This window comes from Carcharhinus amblyrhynchos, chromosome 22 (genome assembly GCF_965287045.1).
Source record: "Carcharhinus amblyrhynchos chromosome 22, sCarAmb.v2.hapA, whole genome shotgun sequence".
Classification (NCBI taxonomy): Eukaryota; Metazoa; Chordata; class Chondrichthyes; order Carcharhiniformes; family Carcharhinidae; genus Carcharhinus; species Carcharhinus amblyrhynchos.
In genome coordinates this window covers 17,867,014-17,894,842 of record NC_137345.1, presented here as the reverse complement: position 1 = coordinate 17,894,842, position 27,829 = coordinate 17,867,014, and the positions used below count along the sequence as shown (strand labels likewise).

Sequence of the window (27,829 nt, the reverse complement as noted above, 5' to 3'; positions counted from 1 at the left end):
AGCCGGGTGATACCACTTGAGGGGGGAGGGGAGGAGACCACGTGATAGAGACTTCGGGCTTTGTGATGTCAGGCGCGTGCGCAGTGATGAGGAGGCGCAGACCTGTCAGGGGAGTGAGTGTTTGCTCGGCTGTCCGCAGTATAATTTCGGTCGTTGTCCTTTATCATCGGTAAACGGTCATTTGTGTGAAACCGAGTCAGCGGAGGAAAATAGAGCATGTTGGGCAAATGGTTGTGGGGGTATTTGAGCCTGCTCGGATTTCTCATCCCCGTCAAGAGTTAATTAAAATTGGGGTGGGTTGGTGATTCACCAGGCCCGGTTACCATTGAGACCGAGCATCTCACTGCAAAGAGCTTATTCCTGGGGATTGAGGCAATGAACGGTAGGACTTCGCTGAGGAGAGTAGGGTCGATTCTGCTGGTCACAGTTTTATGGGGGAAAAAAATCTGTTTAAAAGCGTGTAACGAGCAGCATATGTTCATGAATGGAAATTTGGCGAAATGTGTGGATGGGACAAAAAAGAATGGGGGGGATGATCCAATGGAAAAGTTAATGCCAGCTTTAATTTATAATGCGGGGAGGGGTATGCCGCGCAGAACTGTTTTAGTGCCTTCTAAAATCGTACGATTAATATGGTAGACTGGGAATGAACAAAGGAACAACCATTGCAGCAGTATGCTATAAGGGATCAAAGCTGGAATAATGAACGTGGTTGCTTAACTATGTCTACCCATCATGACTGCAACCCACTAACGTTTAGGTTTTCCGTGTAAGAGAAGCTACATTTGTAACCATTTGACATAAGAACATAAGAACATAAGAAATAGGAGCAGAAGTAGGCCATCTGGCCCTTCGAGCCTGCCCCGCCATTCAATAAGATCATGGCTGATCTGTCGTGGCTCAGTTCCACTTTCCCGCCCTCTCCCCATAACCCTTAATCCCTTCTCTTATCAAAAACCCATCAACCCGCTTCTTAAAAATATTTAGCGAGGCAGCCTCCACCACTTCAACGGGCAGAGAATTCCAGAGATTCACCACCCTTTGAGCGAAGAAGTTCCTCCTCAACTCCGTTCTGAACCGCCCCCCCTTTATCTTGAGGCTGTGCCCCCTAGTCCTACTGTCTTTTTTGAGCGGGAAGAGTCTTTCCACCTCTATCCTATCCATCCCATTCATCATCTTATACGTCTCAATGAGATCTCCCCTCATTCTTCTAAACTCTAACGAGTACAAGCCTAGTTTATTCAGCCTCTCCTCATAGCTCAACCCCCTCAACTCCGGCACTACATCCACTACAGTCGTTAACAGGAGATTAAATTGAGATGAGTGAATGAATGACTGACTGCCCTCAAGGAGTCAACCTGGATTTGTCTCATGTTGTGAAACTTGACTGAAATTTATGGTTGATTACATAATAATTGCTTATTTTTTGAAAATGTTTTAAATGCGTTGACAAGCAAATTTAATTTCTCTGGTGGGACAGATTTCTGGGTAGCTCTGTGATCTTACAAGCATTAGTGTTTGTTGAATAAAGCAGATAAATTATGTAACAGTACTGTAATAATATTTAAATACTTCCTTTTGCTAAAGAGAGAATTTGAATTTATATTGCCTTTTACAACCTTGGAATATCCTAAAGCATTTTATAGCAAATTAAGTACTTTTAAAATGTATTGTATCCTGAATATGGAGGGATTTTCTTACGAAGGAGAGGTTGGGACTGTACTGATTGGAGTTTAGAAGAATGAGATGTGACCATATTGAAACATACAGGATTCTTAAAGGGCTTGACAGGGTAGATGCTGAGAGGTTGTTTCCCCTTGTGGGAGAGTCTAGGACCAGAGGGCATAATCAAAAAATAAGGGTTGCCCATTTAAGACAGATGAGGAATTTCTGAGAGTCGTGAATCTGTGGAATTATTTATTGTATACGCTGGGTTGTTAAGTATGTTCAAGGTTGAGATAGATTTTTAATCAGCAAAAGAATTGAGGGTTATAGGGATAAAGTGGGTTTTTGACACCTAATATACATTGAGAATGTTTTTTAGAATGTTAGTGGCAATAATCTTCTACCATCTATTACAGCCTTACGTAATTAGTGATGTCTATATTCCACTGCAGTTTTATTAAATCTTTTCTAGCGAGGAGAAAAAAAAAGAAACAAAATATACTAGATGAGACTTTGTAGTGATACAACTGAGTGGCTTGCTTGGCCATTTCAGAAGGCGGTTGAGAGTCAATCATGTTGCTTTGACTCGAGTCACATGTAGGCCAGACCAGATAAGGATGGCAAATTTCCTTCCCTAAAGGACAATTGTGAAACAGATGGGGTTTTCTGTCAATCGACAATAGTTTCATGGTCATTAGTAGATTCTTAATTCCAGATAGTGGAATTTGAATTCAATAAAAAAACTATCTGTCATGGTGGGATTCAAGCCCAGGTCCCCAGAACATTAGCTGAGTTTCTGGGTTAATAGTCTAGTGATAAACTACTAAGCCATCGCCTCCCCGTAAGTACCTCCTCGGCAGTGTGGGTCGACCCACAACACGTGGACTGCAGCAATTCAAAAAAGCGGCTCGCTACCACCACCTTTTCAAGGGCAACTAGGGATGCCCAATAAATGCTGGCCAACTAGTGACACCTGTGTCCCACAAATGAATTTTTAAAAAGTTACAAATCCAGCAATTTCAATATAGTACAGCTCTATCATCATTAGTTGACATGCATTCATAATTGTTTGGATTCTATGCAAGAAACTTAATCCCTTAAGAGATGCACACACCCTGGATTGCAGCACTTGTAAAATGTGATCGTAGATTCATCAGCAGATCTGGTTTGTATTTGCATGAAATATGCTCAAGGATGTTCAGGTTTGGGACAGATTTCGGCTGTAGAGTCAACGTTTTCCCCCACAGCAACTCCACCCAATTCATGATCAACCTCTTTTAGCTTGGGCTATTTTCTGCTTGTTTCTTTCCGGGTGATATTGTGGATATGAGCACAGGTGTTAGACGCGAACAGGTAACATTTCTGTCCTTCCTCCACACTCAGGATTGAGGATTATCATATTAATGAGAATTTTTTAAACAGCCCTCACAAAAGAAAATCTCCAGAGAGCCCTTGGTGGGGGAGGGGAGGGAGAATATTTTGACCCCAGACCAATGACACAGACTACAAGATAGGAATAATGGTTGTTCTACATTATTTCCATCAATTGACGTAGGTGAGGCACATTCGATCTGACCTCTTTCTTAGCCACCTTGTCTAGTTTTTGTCTCCTGTAATTAACTATTAGTCACAAGTGTCTAATGTATGGTTTATTTGTTTTGAGCATGATGAGAATGTACTTAATTTACTAAAGAGAAGGAAAATAAATGCTATTCTTTTTTATTATTTTTAAAAATAATATTGCCCATTTTTTTCCTCTTTAATCTTTAATGGAATGTGGGTGTTGCTGACAAGGCCAGTGCTTGTCACTCGTCAAGTTTGCCTTTGAACTAAGTGGCTTACAAAGCCATTTGAGTTGCCTATCTTGCTGTGGATTTGGAAACACAGTAAGAAGTCTCAACACCAAGTTAAAGTCCAACAGGTTTATTTGGTAGCAAATGCCACTGGCTTTCGGAGCACTGCTCCTTTGTCAAGTAACTTGCGTGACAAAAGAGCAGCGCTGTGAAAGGTAGTGGTGTTTGCTACCAAATAAACCTGTTGGACTTTAACCTGGTGTTGTGAAACTTCTTACTGTGCTTACCCCAATCCAAACCGGCATCTCCACATCATGATCTGGAAACACACGTAGACCAGATCAAGCAAGGACGGCAAATTTCCTTTCCGAAAAGATATAAGTGAACCAGATGGGTTTTTATAACAGTTGATAGTTTCAATTGACTAGCTTTCTTCTTAAAACTGAATTTAAATTCCACCAGCTGTTGTCAGAGGATTTTAACCTGCATTCCCCAGAGCTTCTGGATTCCTGATCCAGAAACATTACCACACTGCCTTGGTCTCCCCACAGGAGTGCCATCACGCAAACTTAACTTGCTGTTGTTTCATCATGGGTCTATAATTCTTGCTCTAATAAAATGATTAATTATAAAATACACAATAAAATGGAGAAGTAGACATCCAACTTCAGTACTTACTACTTGGAGTGTTTTCAGGCAACAGACAAAAAGATACAATATACAGTACAGAAACAGGCCTGATCACGCTGGCATTTATGCTCCACACTAGCTCCTTCCCTCTACCTCTTTCAACATATTCTTCCATTTCTTGCGCCCTCTGCTGCTGATCTTTTTCCAAAACTATGCATTTTTTTTCAACTACTTGTCATAGCAAATTCTGTGTTCTTTTAGATAGAAGTTTCTTCTGAATTTGGCATAGGGGTTGGTCTTGAACATTTTTCTACCATTCAGTGAGACCATCGCTGATCAATAATATAATCATAAAATCCCACAGTGGAGAAAGAAGCCACTTGACGCATTGAGTCTGCACTAACCACAATCCCACCCAGGCCCCATCCCACAACCCCAGCCCTAGTTAGTCCCCTTGGCACAAAGGGGCAGTTTAGCATAGCCAATCCACCTAACCTGCACATCTTTGGACTAATGCAAGCTATTCTGATTGGCGGTTGGTAACTAGTGGAGTGCCGCAGGGATTGGTGCTGGGGCCTCAGCTATTTACCATTTATAAAGTAGATCTGGAGGAGGGGGCTGAGTGTAGGGTGTCGAAATTTGCTGATGACACAAAGATGAGTGGAAAAGCAAATTGTGCGGAGGGTGTGGAAAGTTTGCAGAGGGATCTAGATAGGCTGAGTGAGTGGGCGAGGACGTGGCAGATGGAGTACAATGTTAGCAAGTGTGAGGTTATCCACTTTGGCAGGAATAATAGGAGGGATTGCTATTTAAAGGGCGAAAAGCTGCAGCATGGTACGTTGCGGAGGGACCTGGGGGTCCTTGTGCATGAGTCGCAAAAACCTAGTCTGCAGGTGCAGTAGGTGATCAAGAAGGCGAATGGGATGCTGGCCTTTATAGCGAGGGGGATAGAATATAAAAGCAGGGAGGTCTTGCTGCAAGTGTACAGGGCACTGGTGAGGCCTCAGCTGGAGTACTGTGTGCAGTTTTGGTCGCCGCACTTGCGCAAGGATGTTTTGGCCTTGGAGGGAGTGCAGAGGAGGTTCACTAGGCTGATACCGGAGAGGTGGGGGTTGGACTATGAAGAGAGACTAAATAGACTGGGTCTGTACTTGTTGGAGTTTAGAAGGATGAGGGAGGACCTTATAGAGACGTATAAAATAATGAAGGGGATGGATAGGGTAGAGGTAGAGAGATTCTTCCTGCTCAGAAAGGACAGCAGGACTAGAGGGCACAGCCTCAAGATAAGGGGGGGCAGTTTAGAACGGAGTTGAGGAGGAACTTCTTCACTCAAAGGGTGGTGAATCTCTGGAATTCTCTGCCCGTTGAAGTGGTGGAGGCTAAATATATTTAAGACACGGGTAGATAGGTTTTTGGTAGGCAAGGGAATTAAGGGTTATGGGGAGAAAGGGGGAAAGTGGAACTGAGCCACTTCAGATCAGCCATGATCTTATTGAACGGTGGGGCAGGCTCGAAGGGCTAGATGGCCTACTCCTGCTCCTAGTTCTTATGACACAAAGAATGTGCAAATTCCATACAGACAGTGACCCAAGCCAGGAATCAAACCCAGGTCCCTGACGTTGTGAGACAGCAGTGTTAACCACTGTGCCACTCAAATCCTATATATTTATCTTTGCCCCATATTCTTTAACACCTTTGTTTTTTTTTAAATCTATCCTCTTATTTTAAAATGTATAATTGAGCTAGCATCAACTGCCATTTCTGGAAGAGTTACTGAATTTCTACCTTTTACATGAATAAGTGTTGTCTCATTTAACTCCTGAACCATCACAAATAATTTTTCTCTATTGCTTTATCTGTTCTCATCTTAAAAGCTGATCAAATCAAACTTTAACCTGCTAAATTGCAGGGAGTAGGACCCTAGTTTGTCTAGTCCATTTGCCATAGTTTTATCCATTCACTTAAACTCTGCCACCTATCTGCAGTGACAAACTTGGATATGCAAATTTCTATTTCACCTGTATCATTAATAAATACATTGAATAGTTGAGGCCACAGCACCGATGCTTGCAAGATCACCATGAGTCATATCCTGTCAGTCAGAAGTAGTCATCCATTGTTCCTATTCTGCCTCCTGCCATTCCTTGCCAAGTTGATCATTTCAATTCCATAGCTTTCAACTGTAGCCAGCAGCCTCTCTTGAGGGATTAGAAGATAGCTTCTGAAACTGCACATACGTAATGTTCCTCTTATCACAATTTCATTGGAAAATCTGATCAAGTTCATCAGGCTTCCCATTTATAAATCCATGTTGGCTCCTGTTGGTCAGCTAAAAACTTTCAAGATATTCAATTGCCAATGTCCTATCTTTATTTAAAATACCCTATTAATTTCCAAAGCTATTGTGTTAGGATAGGTGATCCATAATTCCCTGGTTTTCCCCTTGCACTTCTCTTAGATATCAGTGCAACATATGCAATTTTCCAATCTTAAGAAATTATTCCTGAATTGAGAAAGTTTTGCAGATTCCTTTAACTATAATCTTCCAATGTTCTCATTTAGATTCTTGAATGAAAACTATCTGGTCCTGAAGATTTGTGCCATTATTTTCTTCTTTACTGTTATTTTGCTTATGTTCATTTTGATGAGTCTCTTTCCTTGATTTCAATATTAATTTCCATGGAATTTCTGGCATCCTGACCTCGTTACGGTAAATACTGATGCTAAGAAATTATTCAACATTCCTTATTGGATTTATTGGCAACACCCTTATGTTTATTGCCCAAATATTGGTCTTCCACCACAAGTAAAACATCTTCATTACATCTATCCTATCAAATGTTTTCATGATCTTGGATTTTTATTGGGTGAACTTTCACTTCACATTTCTAGTGAAAAGAACTTGATTTGTTCAGCCTTTCTTAACACATGTACCCTCACATCTGGTATTATGTTTTTGCACCTTCTGAACATTTACAAATTTTTAGTTTATTAGTGTCGCAACTGGAGTAACACTGCAATGAAGTGCTGTGAAAATCCCCTCATCACCACGCTCTGGTGCATGTTCAGCTACACTGAGGGAGAATTTAACATGATTGATGCACCTAACCAGCCTGACTTTTAGACTGTGGGAGAATACTGTCACATCTGGAAAAAACCCACACAGACATGAATATCAGGATAACTCTGGCATTTTTATTAGTCACTTGCTGTAATAAAACATAATATTGAAGTTGCTTACAGCTATCACTCCCCTTTAAAGTATAATCAGGTCAACTGTTGTGCCCTGTTCCTTTTTAAGAGTTGAACATCAAAGTACCTATTAGAGTATTTTTTAAAAGCTTCTGCTTTACTCGCTCAAAGCCTTTTGTAACTTATTTTTGTAAGTTATTGTTTTATCTTTGGGGTTGATTTTTATCTTCTGGGCTAGTGAATGACCAATCCATCTGGGAGAAAATCTTGGCTGAATTTAATGGCGAGCCTTATTTGCATGTCACTTGCATCACATGGCCCCAATACAAGGTAATCTGTGTTTGTGATGTTGATGTTGATGTAGACGAATATTGGTCAGAATACCTGCTCTTCAAAATAATGCCATAGGATCTTTTGTATCCACTTGAGGGTAGATAGACTTTGGTGTAATGTCTCATTTCACAGATGACACCAACATTGCAGTACCCCCTCAGTACTGGGATGGTCATTGTCTAACAGTAATGGGGCACAAATGTTGCTTACCACTGATTATTTTCAAAATTATACTGCAAGCAGGCACAAATTGCTTGCTTCATTATCTGAGGAACTGTGAATGGAATTGAAAACAATGCAATCATTAGTGAATATCCCAGGTTCTGACCTTAAGATGGGAGGAATGTTATTGAAGAAGCTGAAGATGGTTAGACAAAGGTCACTAATCTTGAGGAACTCTTGTAGTGATGTCCTGCTGAGATGGTTGATTTTCAAAAACCATAACACTCTTCCATTTTTCTAGGTGTGGCATATTATCCTTGATTTCCGTTGACTTCAATTCTATTTGTGCTGATAATATAGCAGAAGAGGTGATGGTGAGATAGAGCTGGGTGTTAACATATGCATGCGAAAACTAATGCTGTGCTTTTGGATCCTATCACCAAAGGGCAACATACAAATCAGAAATAGGAGAGGACAAGGATAACCCAAGCACTAGTTGGCCTCTGGATCCAGTAACGTTTGATCACCTTCTCATCCTGGTCATGATAGTACGCTGTTAAAATAATTATTTAGTGCAGAGAAAATGTCAGCTTATAGTTGTGATTCAAGTGATTTGAATTTTTGCTTAAATTGGACAAGACTACGGACCGCGTGCTGGAAAATGGGATTAGAAAAGATTAGTACTTGATGGCCAGCCCAGACACGATGAGCCAAAGGGCCTCTTTCTTTGCTGTAAAGCTCTGACTCTAAAAAGCAAAATTTGATTGTTTACGTTCATCACCAGAAAATCTGGCAAGTGGATTATTTCATTTTTAACCATGGTCCCAAAAGATAATTTGGATCATTTGATACATAATGAGATGCAGTTTAAATAACTTCTAGTTTATTTGGTTGCTATTACAAAAAGCTTTTTGAAGCTTTTCATCTTGCACACATCGGGACAGATTCACAAGAATACCAAATCTTAAAGGGAATTCAATGGGAAAAGGTGCTGATGAATGTAAGATGAAAAGTTTTGAGAGCATGTCTCTTTTCAGTAAAACTTCTCGATTATTTTCTTGTTTCTAATTCAGATAATGTAAATGTGTAGATGATAAAAAGAAAGATCACTTCATGTAGAAGGTATTGATGAAGCATGTTGTCAGATGGCTACTTCATTTCACATTCTCAAACATTCACATTGTCATTTCTAGAATACAATGCTACGTCTACGATGTAAAGCAAAGAATGGAACACACCTGATGCAAGGGCTAACTTCAGAATCCTGTGTTCAAGAATTGAAAGACAAAGTAGAAGAACTGACTGGAATTCCATGTGCAATGCAGAAAATCATGGTGGGATTTCCTCCATCCAGCCTCGATCTTTGCAATGGAGAAATGCCCCTCAAAGATTGTCCTATTAAATCTGGTAAGTGCATTATGGACAATACATACAAAGGAAGAATGAAAAATCACTGCTGCTCAATCACCAGTCATATGCCTGCAAGAGCCACAATATCAACAAAGATAGAGGGTGTGGTTTGTGAATAATCTGAAAGAAGTTAACTGTGCTCACTATAAGGTTCTGAAACCAAAATCTGAAATTAGTTGCTTTAGATTTGTGAATAGCACTATCCCATTATGGCTATTTTTATGAATGATTTTTATGAAATCAGTTTCTAAGTTCCTCCCCCTCTCTTTGCATATTGTGGTCTCTATGCTGTTTAGACCATGCAACTATATAAACAGGCTTGATTTATTAAATATTGATCAGCTGGATTTGCACTAGATTATTTGGGAACAAGGAGAATTTTCATAAAGCCTTATCTTCAAAGTAAGAATTGTTCTAATTCATTTCCAAAAGACATAAAATTGGCATGTCCTGTTTGGAAAGAATATGCGCGATTTTCTTTCTTTGCTTCTTGTTTTATGGTGGAATCAGTTCTTATGTATTGTGATTACATTGCTCACAATGTATAATTTCCCCATCAGTAAACTGTTTTAAATGTGGGTGGATTGAAATGGCCAACAACCTCATATGCCTCCCTATTTGCAGCCTAATGCAGTTTTGTAAGCTGCTCAAAAGACCAAAATTGCTCATTAATCTTTGACCACGAAATTTGGAAATACACAATAATTGTACTACTTTGGTAAGAAGAGCACATTTGACTCATCTAATGTTACATGTCTTTTCTTGTGAAACTGCCTTGTCCATACAGAGTAGGGTAAGTAGAAATTGGTTTGCCCTTCCATGATTAAAATAGTTTTTTTTGTCTATTTTGGTCATACCATGTTGCAGAAAGATCAGATCACAAAATTGAAATGAAAGATATAATCACTGGGAAAAGACCTCACCATTTTAAATCATTGTTCAACTGGGGAAGCTTGCTATCCATTGATTACAATTGCATCTTTCATTGCTGCGAAAAGAAAAGTACCTAACAAGGCTCTAAATTGTAAATATGTATCTGCTGTGAAGAATAAGACTGAAAGTTGTCCTGAAGATAAGTAATACCAAGGTCAGGTGACATTGCCAAATTACTGCAGTTTAGCTCTTGAGTTTGATTTTTAAACCATCCTTGCAATGCCTTGCAGTCTGTGCTTTATCTAACATTACATTGGGAAATCTAGTACTATATTTGGTGAGGTACCACCAGAAACAAAAGAAAGCTTTCATTTATTATTTTGATATTTTGCTGTTCAACCAAATTCCATTGAATTCTAGATGAGCCCAAGTAGCTTTATGTTCTTTTGAGCAATTTTCTATCATAGTGCAATTTTTTTTTTCAGGTACAGAACACAACCAGCAATCCCCTGACTAATTACTGATCCAAAAACATGACATAAAATTGTATGTCTTCCAGAATTTTGGATGTTTCTGTACCTGATTCTTACTGTTGCATGATTTTCACAATGAAAGGATAAATTTCATTCACTTGTCCACTAAGTAAGTGATTTTCATTACTTTTGCCTGAGTATATTATTGCTATTGATGATTACCGTTGCTAAATTAAATGTTTATACACACCACAATTTCATCAAACTTGTGAAGTGGTAAAAGCCTTTTCTCTTGCACCCCGTTTCGAACTACACTGACTCAAGCTTGGGTGTAATTCTGTAGGTATTCGTGCCGGGTGAAAACAGTCCCAAGTGATAGTTGTTGTTAGCTGAGAGTCCAGGCAGTGAACAGTGCAAAATGGGCAAACCTGATTCAATTGATGCACATGCTGCACTTCCAGCAGCAACTCTGTGGTGGAAATTATGGATAAGTTGTCAAAGCTGGGATCCAGGTACAACGTTAGAGCCACTCTGACTGAGGTTAGAGTTGGCACGGACCAGGTCTCAAACCTGAGACTTCCTGATTTGTATACACCATTAACCCTCCGACTAGTGCATTTGTTCATTGATCCTTTGGAAGCAATCATTCAGTAATTTTCAGACACAAAAATTAAACCTAGATCCATTAGAGCTACCTAACTAAACATTTAATTGGATGTTTTCATACTTAGTACATGTCCTAGAGGGTTGCTCATTGCTATGGACCAGGCTAGTCTCAACCATTGTTTAACAATAATAAAATAAATTAACAACCAAAACCCCTCAACCTCAAGGCCATTAATTTGCAAATGAGAAAGAAAATGGTGCATGACAAAACAATAATTCTTGATTTTCCAATATTAACCAACAGAACCTTGTGCAAATAACTTTAATAATGACTGCTGTTAGAGTACTGATTTTTAAATTAATATTTTTGTTTGTGTGTTTACTTGGGTTGAAAACTCTTTGTTTGCCTGGCAGATGTAAATAGGAGGTAGGCTCAACCCTAGGCATGGAGGGACTGGGTAAGGGAACAGGGCAAGTTCTGGTGGCTGGGATTAGGCAACCAGAGTCATGGATGTAAATAGAGTTTAGAGATGTCTCATAGTATTCCCCTCTTTTAAACTGTTTTTTTGGGTGGCTGCAGAGGCTGAAGGTGAAGTCACTGAGAAAATGTCACGGTTTTAATTTTGATAGAATAGTGTATTAGGGGGATGATTGTGTGGCTACTTTCTGTACATGTAGACATATTTATTGCAATGCATGCCAGAAGACTGAGATGTGCTGTTTATAAGGACATCTAAGAACAATGTAAAACATGTCCCATCAAGACTTGCAAAAGTTTAATTAACATCAAAATGTGGGTGAGTTTGCACAATTCAGTCTGCAGAATTTTTTAATGACAGGTTCAATCAAGATGAGGTGTAGGGATCGTGACTTCAATATCTTCTGTCCCTGGAGAAACTTTCTGCACTTTGGAAATGGCTGATTTTGTTCCTTTATTATTAAATTAAAAACAGATGCGCACAGAGCGGCTAAAAATAGTGGGGAATTAGAAGGTTGGGAAAGATTTAAAAAACAGCAAAGAATGACTAAGAAAGCGATGAAGAAAGAAAAGATAGAGTATGAAACTAAACTAGCTCTAAATATAAAAAATGGTAGTAAAAGTTTTTACAAATATATAAAGAAGAGGAGACTGGCTAGAGTGAATGTTGGATCCTTGGAGGACGAGAAGGGGGATTTATGGTGGGAAACGAGAAAATGGCTGAGACTTTAAAAAAGTTTTTTGTCTCGGTCTTCACAGAGGACACAAATAGCTTACCGAATATTAAAGATAAAGGATTGGTAGGAGATGAGGTCCTTAATACAATTACTCTTACTAGAGAGGTGGTGCTTGGTAGACTAACAGGACTGAAGGTAGACAAGTCCCTGGGACCGGATGGAATGCATCCCAGGGTTCTGAAAGAAATGGCAGAAGTAATAGCAGATGCTTTAGTAACTATTTATCAAAATTCGCTGGACTCTGGGGAGTGCCGGCAGATTGGAAAACAGCTACTGTTATGCTGCTGTTTAAAAAAACGTAGCAGACAAAAGGCGGGTAATTACAGGCTGGTTAGCTTAACGTCCGTAGTTGGGAAAATGCTAGAATCCATCATTAAAGAAGAAATAGCAGGACATCTAGAAAAGAATGGTTTGATCAAACAGACATAGCACGGATTCGTGAAGGGGAAGTCATGTTTAATGAATTTACTGGATTTTTATGAAAATGTGACTAGTGCGGTAGACAGAGGGGAACTGGTGGATGTGGTGTTTAGATTTCCAGAAGCCGTTCGATAAGGTGCCTCACAAAAGGTTGCTACAAAAGTTAGGGTACACAGAGTTGGGGGGGTAAAGTGCTAGCGTGGTTTGAGGACTGGCCATCTAACAGGAAGGAGACAGTTGGAATCAATGGGTGCTTTTCTGGTTGGCACTTGGTGACTAGAATATAATTTAATATGTAAAGCATCAGTAGTTTCTCAGAGTTGTTTTCTTTCTCTCTAGTTAAGTGTACGTGTAAGTTTCATATTTTGAAGGTCTTTGTTGCAGAATAATGCTAGAAAAAATGACCAGTAAGCCTATAAATTATGAATGTGCCGCAGGGATCAGTGCTGGGGCCTCAACTGTTTACCATATAAATAGACCATCTGGAGGAGGGGGCTGAGTGTAGGGTAACAAAATTTGCTGATGACACGAAGATGAGTGGAAAAGCCAATTGTGCGGAAGACGTGGAAAGTCTGCAGAGAGATCTGGACAGGCTGAGCGAGTGGGCGAGGACCTGGCAGATGGAGTATAACATTAGCAAATGTGAGGTTATCCACTTTGGTAGAAATAACAGTAGGAAGGAATATAAGTTAAATGGTGAAAAGTTGCAGCATGCTACTGTGCAGAGGGACCTGAGGGTCCTTGTGCATGAATCACAAAAACTCAGTCTGCAGGTGATCAAGAAGGTGAATGGAATGTTGGCCTTTACCGTGAGGGAGATAGAATATAAAAGCAGGGAGGTCTTGCTGCAACTGTACAAGGCACTGGTGAGGCCGCAACTGGAGTACTGTGTGCAGTTTTGGTCCCCTTATTTGTGAAAGGATATATTGGCCTTGGAAGGAATACAGAGAAGGTTCACCAGGCTGATACCGGAGATGAGGGGGTTAGTTTATGAGGAGAGATTAAATAGATTGGGCCTGTACTCGTTGGAATTTAGAAGGCTGGGGGGGGATCGTATAATGACTTACAAGATAATTAAGGGGCTAGATAGGGTAGAGGTAGAGAGATTCTTCCCACTTAGAAAGGAAACCAGAACTAGAGGGCACAGCCTCAAAATGGGGGGGGGGGGGGGGGGCGCAGTTTAGAACAGAGTTGAGGAGGAACTTCTTCACTCAAAGGGTGGGGAATATCTGGAATTCTCTGCCCATTGAAGTGGTGGAGGCTACCTCGTTGAATATATTTAAGTCATGGATAGATAGATTTCTGATAGACAAGGGAATTAAGGGTTATGGGGAGCAGGCGGGAAAGTGGAAACGATCCACCCCAGATCAGCCATGATCTTATTGAATGGCGGGGCAGGCTTGAAGGGCTAGATGGCCTACTCCTGCTCCTGTTTCTTATGTTCCTATAGCATTTGAGGAGTGTATGACACTTAAAGTATGATGAACAAGAAGTGCACAAATACATATGAAGTAAGATTAATATGATTCACATGTCCCAGTTTAATATCTCAACTTCCTTAATGGCAACAGTAACTATACTTCAAAAATAATTGCTTGGCCAGAAAGTGCTTTAGTCATGAAGAGAGCAATATAAATTGGATGGCAGAGTGGTTAGCACTGCTTCCTCTCAGCGCCAGGGACCCCAGTTCAATTCCAGCCTTGGGTGACTGTCCATGTGGAATTTTCACATTCTCGCCATGTCCGCATGGGTTCCCTCTGGATGCTCCAGTTTCCTGCCACAGTTCAAAGATGTGCAGGTTAGGTTGATTGGCCATGATGAATTGCCCCTCAGTGTCAGGGGGACTAGGAGTGTAAATATGTGGGGTTATGGGGATGGGACCTGGGTGGGATTATTGTCAGTGCAGGCTCAATGAGCCCAATGATGCCCTCCTGTACTATACATTCTATGATTCTAAATATAAGTTGTTTTAAATTCTTTGCAAAGATTTGAGTGTCTAAATAGTCATTACAGAATTTTGCATAATTTGCTTGATGCCAATCCACACAAACCATCATAATCAGCATCACAAGTCAATTGTGGATAGCTACATTTACAATAGTATGCATGACTAATTTGAAGATTTTCTTGTAGATGCCAATTTTTATTTATAAAGGGTTCCTGTTATAAAATTTATTATTTCTACATGTGTATTTTCTAGTTTTATGTAAATGGCTGCATTACCTTTAATTATTTGATGGTAAATTTTTAACCCAGTACTGAAGTAAGCTTGCATTAAATGTATCACTGTATTTTTCTGCAGGTGATACTTTGATTGTGGAAGAGGAAAGGGATACATTGAAGGTCAATGCTTCTGTGTCAAAGTTTGGTGCTGAAAATTCAGATAAGGATACTTTCCCGCAGCTGACCCGGCATGTTGTCCCTGCAGATAATTCATGTCTCTTCACAAGCATCCACTACGTGGTGGAAGGTGGTGTTTGTGAACCAACCTGTGCTCCAGAAATGCGAAATCTTATAGCACAGATTGTGGCAAGTGATCCTGATTCATACACAGAAGCTGTACTAGGAAAAAGCAATTGGGATTACTGCAACTGGATTCGACAGAATGACACATGGGGAGGAGCCATTGAAATCTCTATTCTATCCAAGTTTTACCAGTGTGAGATCTGTGTAGTGGACACACAAACTGTCCGAGTAGACCGGTTTGGAGAAGATGTTGGCTATCAGAAACGCGTTCTCCTGCTCTATGATGGGATCCATTATGACCCATTGAAACGACAGTTTGAAGATCCTGAAACACCCCCACAAACCATCTTCTCCACAGCCGATGATATTGTGCTTGCTCAAGCACTAGAGTTGGCAGATGAGGCTAGAAGAAAACGACAGTTTACTGATCTGAATAGATTCACATTGCGATGTGTAATCTGCCAAAAGGGGCTGGTGGGTCAGTTAGAGGCTAGGGAGCATGCTAAAGAGACTGGACACACCAACTTCGGGGAGGTATGATAGCCAGAGTACTGTTATTTACCTCACATTCCTAGAATGTAGAGGGATAATTAATCTCCAGAACAAAATGGAATATTAGGGAGTGTTTTTTAACCCTGGGATGATTAAACCATGAGCTGATCAAATTGTTGGTTGTTTCAAAAACTGGCCCTCATTCTTGAATTCCTGTTTACATGGTAGGAATTGCATTAGAATTTTACTCATTCTAATTTATTATATTTAACAAAATATTTGTTTTAATAGAGGTAGAAGGTACACTTAAGTGTCTTATATGCCTGGATACCAATATGTAAAGCATCAATGGTTTCTCTTAAAGTTGTTTTCTTTCTCTCTAGTTAAGTGCATGTGTGAGATTCATATTTTGAAGGTCTTTATTGCAGAATAACGCTAGAAAAAATGACCAATAAGCCTATAAATTATGAATGTTAATTTGAGGATTCTTAAAATTTTAAGTAGCTCCAAAGGACGCCTTTGTATTTTAACAACCGTTTTATGATCAGCTCATGGAAATCACAGGTGTATCCTTAAACAACTACCTTGTGACAAGCTCAGGAGCTTTCAAGATAATCCATTCTTCCATTCTGAGTCTTTGCTGTTTTTCAAGCATTCTCGACAGCTAGCAGAAAAGGAGCTTCCGTGAGCAGTCTGAGACCGAGACTCCTCTGAACTGAAACCTACACAATGTGCAATAGGGTAGTGTCTCAAGACAAATAGCTGTTGGCTTAACTACAATGTAAGGCAACTGGGATCTCACAGGATGCTCACCACATTATTGTCTACTTAAAACACAATAGATAGTACTCTTGTCAGTCTGCTACATTCAGGCTAAAACAAAACCAATTCCAATTGTGATTGCAAGGAAGTTAACTACTGATAATACGGACACTTATTGAAAATAGAATCAGTCCTTGGGTAGTTTTTTAAAAAAAAAGCTCCATCTCCAAGGAAACAATCTTTCAATTATCTTCCAGTGTGAAGTTTGTACATGGCAATGAGATTCCTATTTTCCCCCACATGAAACACAAGTACTAATTTTCAAAATTAAACTAGAGGCATGAGGAAAAGCAGATCTGTAGATATCCTGGCCCAGAAGCCTCAGAACTTTTAATAATTAAGTTTCAACACACAATGGTGCCTCTTGTGCCCAGAATTATTTGACAGCTCCACGTGTATAAAAGTACTAAAACTTCTTAGTGTATGATCTGTTACACAAGATTTGGCTGAAGTATGAAACTTTTGGATTGCTGGCTTTCATCTCGATCTTAAAAGATTAGTGAGGAAAAGTAGCTCGTGTTTCATTGAAACTGTGAAAGAATCAAGACCCTTATATATTGGTCATTCCCAAACATAGACAAAAAGATGTAGTTATTTGAAGCTAACATTTAATTTACATTTACTCAAAGTAATGAAAATGTCCTATTTAATGTAGGACTAAACTTTTTAAATCACAACAATGATTTCTTTACTTAATATACATGCACCTGAAAGAGATGTTATTCCATTTGAATGCTTATGGGTGGATTTGTTTTTAAATATTTTTAATGACATATGCAAGCTAAAACTTTAGTATAATAAAATTAAAATTTATGAAATAAAATCAAAATGCTGGAAATACTCCAGGTCAGACAGCATCTATAGAGAGAGAAATGGAATTATGATTCAGGTCAATGACTCTTCATTAGAACTGCTTTCTGATATTACAATTCTGCCTTATCTGTCTAATTTTGAGCCATATTCTGAAACTTGATTTAGATTTGAGTGTTTAGTAATTTAAGTCACGTCAATTGCAAATAACAAAGCAGACGTGACTGGTCAGTTAGCAAATGTTGCTTTTAGCCATTGTCCTAAGCTATTGCCAGTATATGGAGGACTGCAGTTAGCTGTTCTTGTTGCACTGATTTATTACAGGGTCTGCAAGATATCTGATTTTCTTCTAGAGCAGAAGGGAATAATTTAGCATTTTTGTACTGCTATCTAAAATGTGGCCATGTTACAAAATTGCAATGGAAATGCATCAACATGTCAAATGTGGTTATGATGATTTGTAAACTCAGCAAAATGAATGCAGTTCATACTAGGAAGTGGATAACTGCCATATCAAGCATTTTCATCACCAAACACTCATAGTTCAAAAATAACATCCTTGAATACAGAATAATCTCTCTTCACTGACGTAACAATGTGCCTTATCTGCAAAATCAAACACACATTGGGCTGCATCTCAAAGTGTGCTGCTTTCTCTGTCTCACATCGCAAGTTAGCAAAGCTGTTTTTCACTGCTGATCAATCTAAAACTAATCAGTATCATCATATCTCACTTTTTGCTTAAAGATTAAAATTGTCAGTCCCTTATTTTACATAGTTAAACTCCGTGCTCCATAACCAAATAATGAATTTTCTGCAGACGTCCTCAGGTTTTAATTGATGGACCTTCATCACTGACTTCCGAAACAGAGGAGCCAGATTTTCTGTTCACCTTATTAAATCTTTTCTTTCGCCCTTTTCTCTGCTAGTGAAAACAATTACAGTAGCTTGAGGATTGAGAAAAACTGATCAGTAAATTATTGAATCATTAATATTTCTGCTGTAACTTAAATATGCACAAGATTCCTTCCTTTTAGCGCACATCTTGCAAACAGCTGTAGTACTGCTCAGAGCCTCCAAGTGGCAGCCTGAACATGTAGATGTAGAAATCAAATTTTAAAAGCGCCATCAATCATTTTGTGGCACTTTGGCTTAATGCAAAATCAGAATGAGTTCATAGAATCATAGAAACTGTATGTGGGATTTGGAATAATTTGTTATTTAAGTAACTTAATTTTTGTCAGGCAGCTACCTGGGATTAATCAGTTTTCAGTTATATACAATAATATTCATTAAACATCAACTTAAACATAAATTTGTTCAATTTATGAATATTAATTTGGTAGCACAGCTGCTTATTGCTTAGCTAAAAATGTGATCAAAACTAGTTTTGCCTCATCCACTGTTAATATCTACATGATGCACCAAAACCCTTAACAGCAACCAAACCAGCCTTTTTTTATTTGCTTGGAGCAAATGGAAAATGTCTGTGCTTTTTAAGATACTCTGGAGGACCTAGGTCTACAGACTATTATGTGGGTCACTGGATTACTAGTCCAGTGACAATACCACCATGCCATTGGCTCCTCGGCTTAAAGTTCACACTACTCAACTTCAGTTTTGTGAAAATGAAAATTCTTCTGAAATCCAATTTTAAAAATTGCCAATGTTCCTGTCTGTGAAGCACGGAATTCATGACTGGCAAATATATGCTCACGTTCAGGCAGTTTGTTTGAAGTCAATACTTGCACTGGCTGATAACTGTGGAAGAACAGGCCATACACAACATATCTAGTTCACACCAGTTGGAATAACCCAAATTTAACATGATGTTTGCTCGAGTACAAAATAACTTTGTCAACTAACCTTGTTACAATGCAGATGGGACCTGTATAAAACAGTACTTGTCATTTTACTTGGGTCAGAATAGATAAGGAGGGGAGGATAATTCTGACCTGCTAAAATTCTAAAATGTTACAACTAACAGAAGGTCAAAAATGAAGCAAGCGTAAAGTCAGGACACTGGAGGTTTTTTACATTGATAATAGTTAGGTTTATTATATTTATAATAGTGCAAATTAACTTAAGTTAAAAATTGTAATTTTATCATGAGATATACTTGTGAATTAAGTTGCTTGATACAACTTGTATTTGTTGAAAGAAATTACCATTAAATCATGAACAACAGAAAATGGGGCTTGAAATTAACTTAAATCTACCAGTGTATCTGACACAGGTTAACATTTTCAATACTTGTTTCTACACGCTGTCATATGCTATCATCATTTATAAACCTCCCAACAAGTCCATTAGTATTTGAAGTACAGTGTGTACACCAATTGCATTGTTGAACAAATGTGTTTGACTGGTAACGTCCATTAGCTATTGAGCCCACTGTCCTTAATCCAGGAGCTTTGGTTTTTTTTTTGTAGCAATGTAATTACCTGCTTTCATGTGATCTTTACTGTCTGGTACTTCTAGATATTCAATTTTACTGATAATGAAGGTTTCAGAGATTCAGAATCAAACTTGTTGCTTAAGATAGTTAATTTTGGCTTCAAGTTTATTCAGATTCAGGTATAAATTACTGTGGTATTAGAATGCCCTAAATTGAGCAATTATTTTTAAACAGATTTTTTATTTTTTATTTGTGGGAGGAGGTGGGATTTGATCAATTTGAGTGCTACAGGTTCCAATATTTGAACAATATGATGCTTAAATGGATAAGTGCTACTTTTGTAGCAAAACAAAGAAAATGGCAGGAAGTCATGTTTGCCTAAATGTTACCAGATAATCTGATGATATCAGGGACAATCTTCTTTATTTTTAACTAAAATGTATGCTGTTTAAAAACTTGGTTCTTATTCTCTGGCATTCCCATCTTAAATTCTCCCATCTTAAATTCCCCCCTCTAAACATTCCGTTTCTGACCAAGCTTTTTGGTCATCTTAACCTCTTCTTGGCTGAGCATTTGTTTCCCTTGCATCTGCTGTGAAGTGCCTCAATATTTATATGTTAAAGACACCATGTAAGTGGAAAGTGTTGTTATTGGTGGAAAACAAAGTTAGTTCAAGACTCAACCATAAAAAAAGAAGATTGCAATTCTGTTGATTTGATATACTAGCCTTAGAAAGCTATTGTGTGGTTAATTCATAGCATAAAATACACGTTATTTAACTGTCTTCATAGCCAATGGTTAAAGCAAACTATTTATATGAACTGTACCTCTATTTAAGTTTTTATATAATTTATAACATTTTATTCAAAGACTACTTTAAACAGCTGTTTACAGAAACATTTTTCCAGAAAACCATTTATGTATTGTTTTGCTATTGAATGGCATTAACATCAGAATCATTTTTTAACATAAACAGTAATCAAATCTTGAGATCGAGTGTGTATACAAGTCTGTAAGGCTTACATTAACACTGCAATGATATTACTATGAAATTCCCCATGTCGCTACAATTTGTGCCTGTTCGGGTCAATGCACCTAACCAGCACATCTTTCAGACTGTGGAAAGAAACCAGAGCACCTGGAGTAAACCCACACAGATAGGGAGAACATGCAAATTTCACACAGACAGTGACCAAGCTGGGAATTGAACCCAGGTCTCTGGCACTGACAGGCAGCAGTGCTAACCACTGTGCCACCTGTGAATTAGTGAATTCAGCAGTATTAATGTTTACTGTGCAGAGCTCCTGTAAATTAGTCAAAGATTGAAGCTTCAACAATTCTTAACCTGTTATGACACATGAGTACAGAGCCATGCACCAGCTCCAAAATGCTGTTTTGATTAAATTGGAAAATAAAACCAGAAATATTCTTGGAAATAGTATGGAACTCACAAGCTCTAATGCCTTGAGCTATGTTATTCAATTTATCCACATTTTAGCTATTAAATTCACTTGGATAATCCCCCTGCATGTTGAGGTATATTGGTCATGAAATGGGATGTTGCATACCTTAAAATTCACTGCTTTTCTATTTAGCTGTTGAGAAAACAATCTTGTTTTCTAGATCATGAACCTGATTTACTTTACAAATCCAAAAATAACTAAATACAAAATTCAGATTATTACTTTTATGTCAGAACTGCTGCACCTTTTTGGGGGGGGATTTAAAGTTGACTGCTGTCCTTCCTCAATGGTGACATCAAACCCAACAATTATGAAACCAAAGTATTAATCCAGGCATAGTCTTTCAGTACTAATTTGACAAAAAGTATAGTGTTTGCTGTGGCTTGCTTTTTGAGTGTATAAGAAAAAAAGCTTCTAAATGGAAATAGTTCCTGCATTTTTATCACCAGTTTAGGATAATCTAGTCAAATGACATGGATGTTACAAGTAAAAATAAAATGGGATTGGAATAAATAGGTAAGGGTGAAGAGTAGATACAAATGCACCACTTGCATCTTGCGAAGTATATATAATGCTAAAGAATTTATGAAAGATGCATAACTGGCATGTTTGCACTTCATAGTGTACTTTATATCCATTTTTGAAACTATAAGCATTGCATTTAAATTTGATGTCTTCTCTTTATCCATTAGTGTGCATTAAAAAGAATAAACTTATAAATATTACCTTTCTAAAAATCTGCATTTTCCGATTCAGGAGAAATGTGTGTATCAGATTGGTGCTTCTCAGAACCACTCAGCGATCTATGGGTTATTGAGCTTCATTATCTTTTAATGTGTATGTATATATTGTACATAATACATATATATTCTTTTGCAATTGAGTGTCCAATGATAAACATGTTATTTATGCAATGTGACTTGGGTGAAAATGGGAGAGTTAGCTTTAACTGTGATTTTTAAATTGCAATGGAACTTTGGCTAAAATAGACCTCATTGTTAAGAATATAACTTTTCAGCGTTATCATATTAAGCTGTTTACAGTTCACTGCTGCTACTTGAGTACAGTGTTTATGCCATTGATCAAAAGGAAAACCTCATGAATTTTATTGCATCCATCTTTGCTGAATTGCTGAATATAAGGTCATTTTATAATTTATACTTTTCAGAAATAAATTGAATACAATCCTACATGAACTGTGTTTTTTTTATCTTCTTGTATCCCTGCCTGTGGGAATTTAGGTTTTTGTCTCACTTTCATCAGAGGGCTCTCTGATAACACAGATAATTTGTACGATTGATAGTTTAGCAGGAAAAATGCCATGCAAATTAATAAACCCCTCCTATGTGAATAGAATTGCCAAGGAAATTTAAAAGTAGCAAAACACCCTTTTGTATTAATACATAATTGTATTGATACATCACTGATAATCCTGTGATTTTTCAACTTTGAACAAATATATATGTTTTATTAAAAAATGAAAACAACCTAGAGTTAATAAATGCCAAGTCAACAAGTAGAAATATTTCTTCAAGACTGAAATCTCTCCATGAGTTAATAAATGCCAAGTCAACAAGTAGAAATATTTCTCCATGACAGAAATCTCTGGGTCATCCAGATGACCTTTCCGTCTTTGCATTACATGGTAGCAATAAAATGTCTCTTCAGTTACTTTGTTGAGCAACAAAGGAGCTAGGCTGACATTACCAAATTAGTCTAATTTATGATCCTTGCTGTCATCACCAAAAAAAACTTTAACTGTATTAAACCCCAAGCTGTAGAAAAAATGTTACATCAAGACTCAACTTTTCCAATGCCTTTCTCATCAGCTTCCTGAACTCTACCTTAATTATTCCCATTAATACAAATCTTCATTAGCAGAATGTTTTGCAGTAAGCCCAAAGCATTAACTGGTAAATGTCAAATCTGGCCTTGTTCATTATTCCCTGTTTATCACCTTGTCTTCCATTGTCTTTCGCACCATTCATTTGCTGCTGAGTCTGGCTGTTTCTACAGTACCCTCATTACTCACTGCACAAATTTCGTAGATTTTCTGTGACATATTCAGTAAACCAGTTAATTTTACCACTCAAGCTCTGTCCTTTTCACTAAAGAGCATCTGCCATTCAGTCAATCTTATATCAGTGAGTACTGGATTTTAACTTTAATGTGAATTAGCTTATGGTTTTAAAAAAAAGTATATAAATGCATGTTTCTAGTTGTAATCCACTGCTTGCCTTTCTAGTTCTGTTTAATGAGAAATCACATTGAGAGATATGTTCAGTTTCAAAATGCTGACAAGCTGACCAATTGGTTGTAAAGTCAATGGTCATCTTACAAAGTTGATGGTTGGCAATTTGATGCAAGGCCAGGCTGCCATTAACCCTCAATCTCATTACAGCAAACTAAGTCAAACAGGAGTTGTTATAAATAGCCAGTCTAATGTTACTAGTAGTGTAACTTATAAAACACCTGGCAAAAATACACTATTCTAATTACTGTCATGATGCTTTTTGATTTAAAAATCAAATATACAGAAGTGGGGAAAACTTCCATAGCTGCTGCCATTGTTTACCATGCCCCTGGCATTGTTTAAAAAGCTCTAATTTTTGAGGACCTATTACCAATATAATTCATTTTTTTTTGCTCCTCAACCCAGAATGGGGACATAATGGACATTCAAATAATTCTCCAAACCCAATTTTAATCTGAATAATGCTGAGCAAGAGCTGTCAGGAAGGGGGAGAGGATTACAGCTAAATCAGAATTTAATGTGCCTAAGAAACTTCTGCAACAAGCATTATGTTTGGTACTGGTTGCAGTGAGTTGAATCTGGAAAGAATAGCCATCATCCTGGATGTTTTGTTTGGAGGTGCCTTGCCTTACCTGTGATTCCTAACAGACTTGCTTGACACAAGGGCATTTTCACTTACAGAATATAAGGAATTTTGTTTCAATTAAACATTGACAGGATTTGTTAGATATTACACAAATTTAGACAGGGAGTGACGGTGAGAACACTAAATAAGAACGCCAGAGCTAATGTTTACTCATCTATAGTAAAGAACGCCCCCAAACAGACTGTATTTTAACATATTATCCTGAGTAATTAAGTAATCTGGGGGGAAAACCTTGCAAACTCTGAAGCATGAGAGGGATAGAACTCTGAGAACTAAATACCTGTTTAATCTGCAGGAGTGACTTGAGCTATAAAACTGGTTCGGATTCCATTGATTTGGGTGGGTCATAAGGGCTAGGTATATAAAAACAAATTCACTAGAGTCATGCTCACTGCATGTTTTTGCTACACACTACCTTGCTCAATAAACCTACTGTTTGCCATTTTATTTGAGGTTCAACTTTTCTAATTCTGCAGTTTGAGAAGTGATATAATTGAAAGATAAAAGATTGGGATGATTTGTAAGGTAGATGTTATAGATTCTCCTGATTGGGAATCTAGAACTCTGGTTATAGCTTCGGAATGAGGAGTGCCACCCATTTAAGACTGAGGCGAGAAGGTTTTTTTTTCTCTCAAAGGGATATGAATCTTTAGAATGCTTTACCTGAGAAAGTTAACAGAAGACCCATTGTTGAATTTATTCAAGGCACAGATTGAATTTTGAACTCTAGGAGAATCAAATTTTCTGGGAGCCAGTTACAAAGCGAGGTTAAAGCTAAGGTCAGATCAATCATGATCTTATCAAATGCTGTAGCAGTCTCCAAGGGTCGTAAGGTCTGCTGCTATCCTAACCTTACGTTACTCAATTCAAGAAAACATGCATCAACTTTTTGTTCCTGCTCTAATTAATTAACAAAAGAAAGATTACACAACCAGTAACATTAGGAATCTCCTAAACTTGTTTCACATCCTTTTGAGAATGGGGATAGTTTGTACTGGTAGGTACTGAGGGGGGAGGGGGGGGGTTGGGATTTCATAGTTTAAAAAAATATACAAATGTGTTGGCCATTTGAATGGCACAGTGGTTAGCATTGCTGTCTCTCAGTGCCAGAGACCTGGGTTCGATTCCCCTTTTGAGTCACTGTCTGCGCAGAGTCTGCACTTTCTCTCCCTGTTTGCGTGGGTTTCCCTCGGGTGCTCTAATTTCCTCCCACAGTCCGAAAGACGTGCTGGTTAAGTGCATTGGCCATGGTAAATTCTCCCTCAAGTGCGTCCGAGTAGGCGCTGGAGTGTGGCGACTAGGGGATTTTCACACTAACTTCATTGCAGTGTGAATGTAAGCCTACTTGTGACAATAAAATAAAACATATTCTGTGCCAAATCTGATTGAACGTTCCCTGGTGTGAAAAGGCGGAGCATTATCGTCCATCTGGTTGATAGAAAGCTAGGAGAATCTCTGATCTAGTCAGCAGTTGAACGAAGATGAAATCGGATGGATAAGGCTCACAGCGTGAGTGAGAGGGGATTTGGGCGATAGGTTAAAACAAATGAAAGAATCTGATTTGTCACGTGTGGAGAGGAGGGAAGGGGGTGGGTTGGTGTGTTCACTTAGGTAAAAAGACAGAGACAAAGCTTATTGGCTGGCGCTGAGGGGTGCATCTGAATCTGAAAAGGGAAGGATTAGCAGAGCACTAAACACACTAACCAATAGACACACTAAACGGGACAATTTGCCAGGAGAGAGAGAGAGAAAGAATAATCAATTTTGAATTGTCACTGGGTTCTGTCAAAACCCAACGGGATTAATCGGAGTTGGCTGCGTTCAGGTGAGTGAATGATTAAACCCGGGATCCTTTTCAATGTCATTTGGAACACACAGAATAGCGAGCTACTGGCCGATTGAGATCGGACCCGAGTGAGAGTATATCAGTCTGTTGGCTGGTGGTGGGAGTGGAAGTTTGGTCTGGTCGGGGAACAGCATTGTCAGCATGCAGCTTGTAACAATGGCAAACACGTTTTAAAAACGGTAAACTTAAGGAGAGTGTACCCCAGACTGCTGCGAAATAAGCCGGGCTGTGTGTTTGACTGCTCGGTGTTAGCTGATTCAAGGAAAACTCGCCATGGTCTAACCCAATTGGAGGAACTGGACCTGGAAGAACTTTTCCCGGGATTGTTGGTCCAGGAACTAGCTGATTGCTGTGTGGGGTAGGGAGTTAGCTATTAATCCAATTCAGTGAATCTGGGAGACTTTTCTAACTGACTTGGATCAGAACCACTCTCTACAAAAGAGGGCAATTTGTTCACCTACTTTCACAAGGAGTGAGTGACTGGTTATTTTAGTTTTAAAAATAAGAATTTCTATTTTCTATTGCGGTTTGAGTGATGGTGGTGAGAAATGTCTGGAATGATCCTAAATAATTCCTCCAAGCGGCTGAAGATATTGGCCAGCACCGTGTATTAAAAGCCCATGCGTGTGTGTGTGTGTGAGCTATACAAAAATGCCTTTCCAATACTATGCTCTTCCAGTTTTTTTTAAATAGCCATACTGTGCAGTAAAGGAATAATTTTACATATTCCGTCTGTGCATAATATTGTTTTTGATGAGCTGAATCTTATCCCCACCTACTATGTCAATAACATCACATGAGCTGACTGAACAGGTTAACCGTATGCCACTCTGCCTGACGAACCTGCTATTGCAGCAATAGTTTGCGTCACCTATTTGCGTTTAAAAACACACTGCTATCTCCCTCAGTACATACCTGAGTATGGTTTGCTCTTTCGGTTGTTGAGGTGTTGGCTGAAAGAAAAACTAGTGACATCTGGCTTTGGGATGGACAAGTTGAAGAACCCCGTGTCACGAAGAAAACATTCATTTATCATACTTTGGAATTAGGGTTCGGACTAAATGCAAATGTAATAACCGGCGACTCCCACATGAAACATTCTCTCTCTAAATTCATAGTTAAGTATTTTTTTTATTTCCTGGTGAAGCAATACAATTAGGGGATTTTTTTTTATCTGAGTTCCTTTCCCCATTGTCTTTTTTTTAAATTTCGGAAATTACAATGTAGTATTCAAACTGTTTAAGAATACTGTTACTTTGATTAAATTTTAATTGTTCTCAGGGTTAATTGATCAGGCTTCATATACATTTCTGCAAACATAATTTAATTAATGCACTGAAAAGTGTCCTCCTAAATAAACTTTAATGCAATTGGTAAAGGGCCTTCATACATTCAAAGCTTACTAAATTTTATGTTACTTTGAAAGTTCATTGGAGTGGCAAGGTGGAATTGCGTTAACCTGCGCCACTGTCTGACTCTCAATCTCATGTCAAGCAGGCATCTATCACATGTCAGATATCACAATTTGCATCTCTAACAATGTAATTTATCGTTTAGTAACCCTTTTTTAAATCTATATATGTTGCTCATCTAAGTTTATTTAATTTGGCTCTGATTTTTAAAGAGGCGGCAAGGCCCTTTTCAGCAGAATAAAGTATTAGTGTGTAGTTAGCTGTCAAAATAAATATCTCAATTGTTTATGCACAAATGCTGCACAACTTCAGACAAGTGCAGATGTGCGATTAAATGCGGAAATCCAGAAGTTGTTGTTCTGATAGTCTGTCATTTTAATTGCTCAATCGTTTGTGGCTGCAAAAAGCCCTAACCTCTGGAATTTCCCCTCTAAACCTCACTGTCTCT

The 27,829-nt window shown here is 38.4% G+C and overlaps 1 protein-coding gene across 2 annotated transcripts; it reads left to right on the top strand.

Moving 5' to 3' along the window:
• Positions 1-101: 101 nt before the first annotated feature.
• On the top strand, positions 102-22,403 carry yod1 (YOD1 deubiquitinase). 2 transcript variants are annotated; one of them, XM_080210000.1, is made up of 3 exons: positions 102-169; positions 8,969-9,182; positions 15,075-22,403. In XM_080210000.1, exons 2-3 carry the CDS (start codon positions 8,975-8,977, stop codon positions 15,776-15,778), a joined length of 912 nt encoding a protein of 303 aa, XP_080066126.1. In that variant the 5' UTR covers positions 102-169; positions 8,969-8,974; the 3' UTR covers positions 15,779-22,403. The 2 variants fall into 2 exon arrangements, with proteins under 2 accessions (XP_080066126.1, XP_080066127.1); XM_080210001.1 differs by lacking the exon at positions 102-169 and adding an exon at positions 178-382.
• Positions 22,404-27,829: the final 5,426 nt, after the last annotated feature.

Coding starts and splice junctions, on each gene's coding strand:
- yod1 (XM_080210000.1), top strand. CDS start 8,975: ATGCTACGTCTACGATGTAAAGCAAAGAATGGAACACACCTGATGCAA. Junction 9,183..15,074: donor AGATTGTCCTATTAAATCTG/GTAAGTGCATTA, acceptor ATTTTTCTGCAG/GTGATACTTTGATTGTGGAA.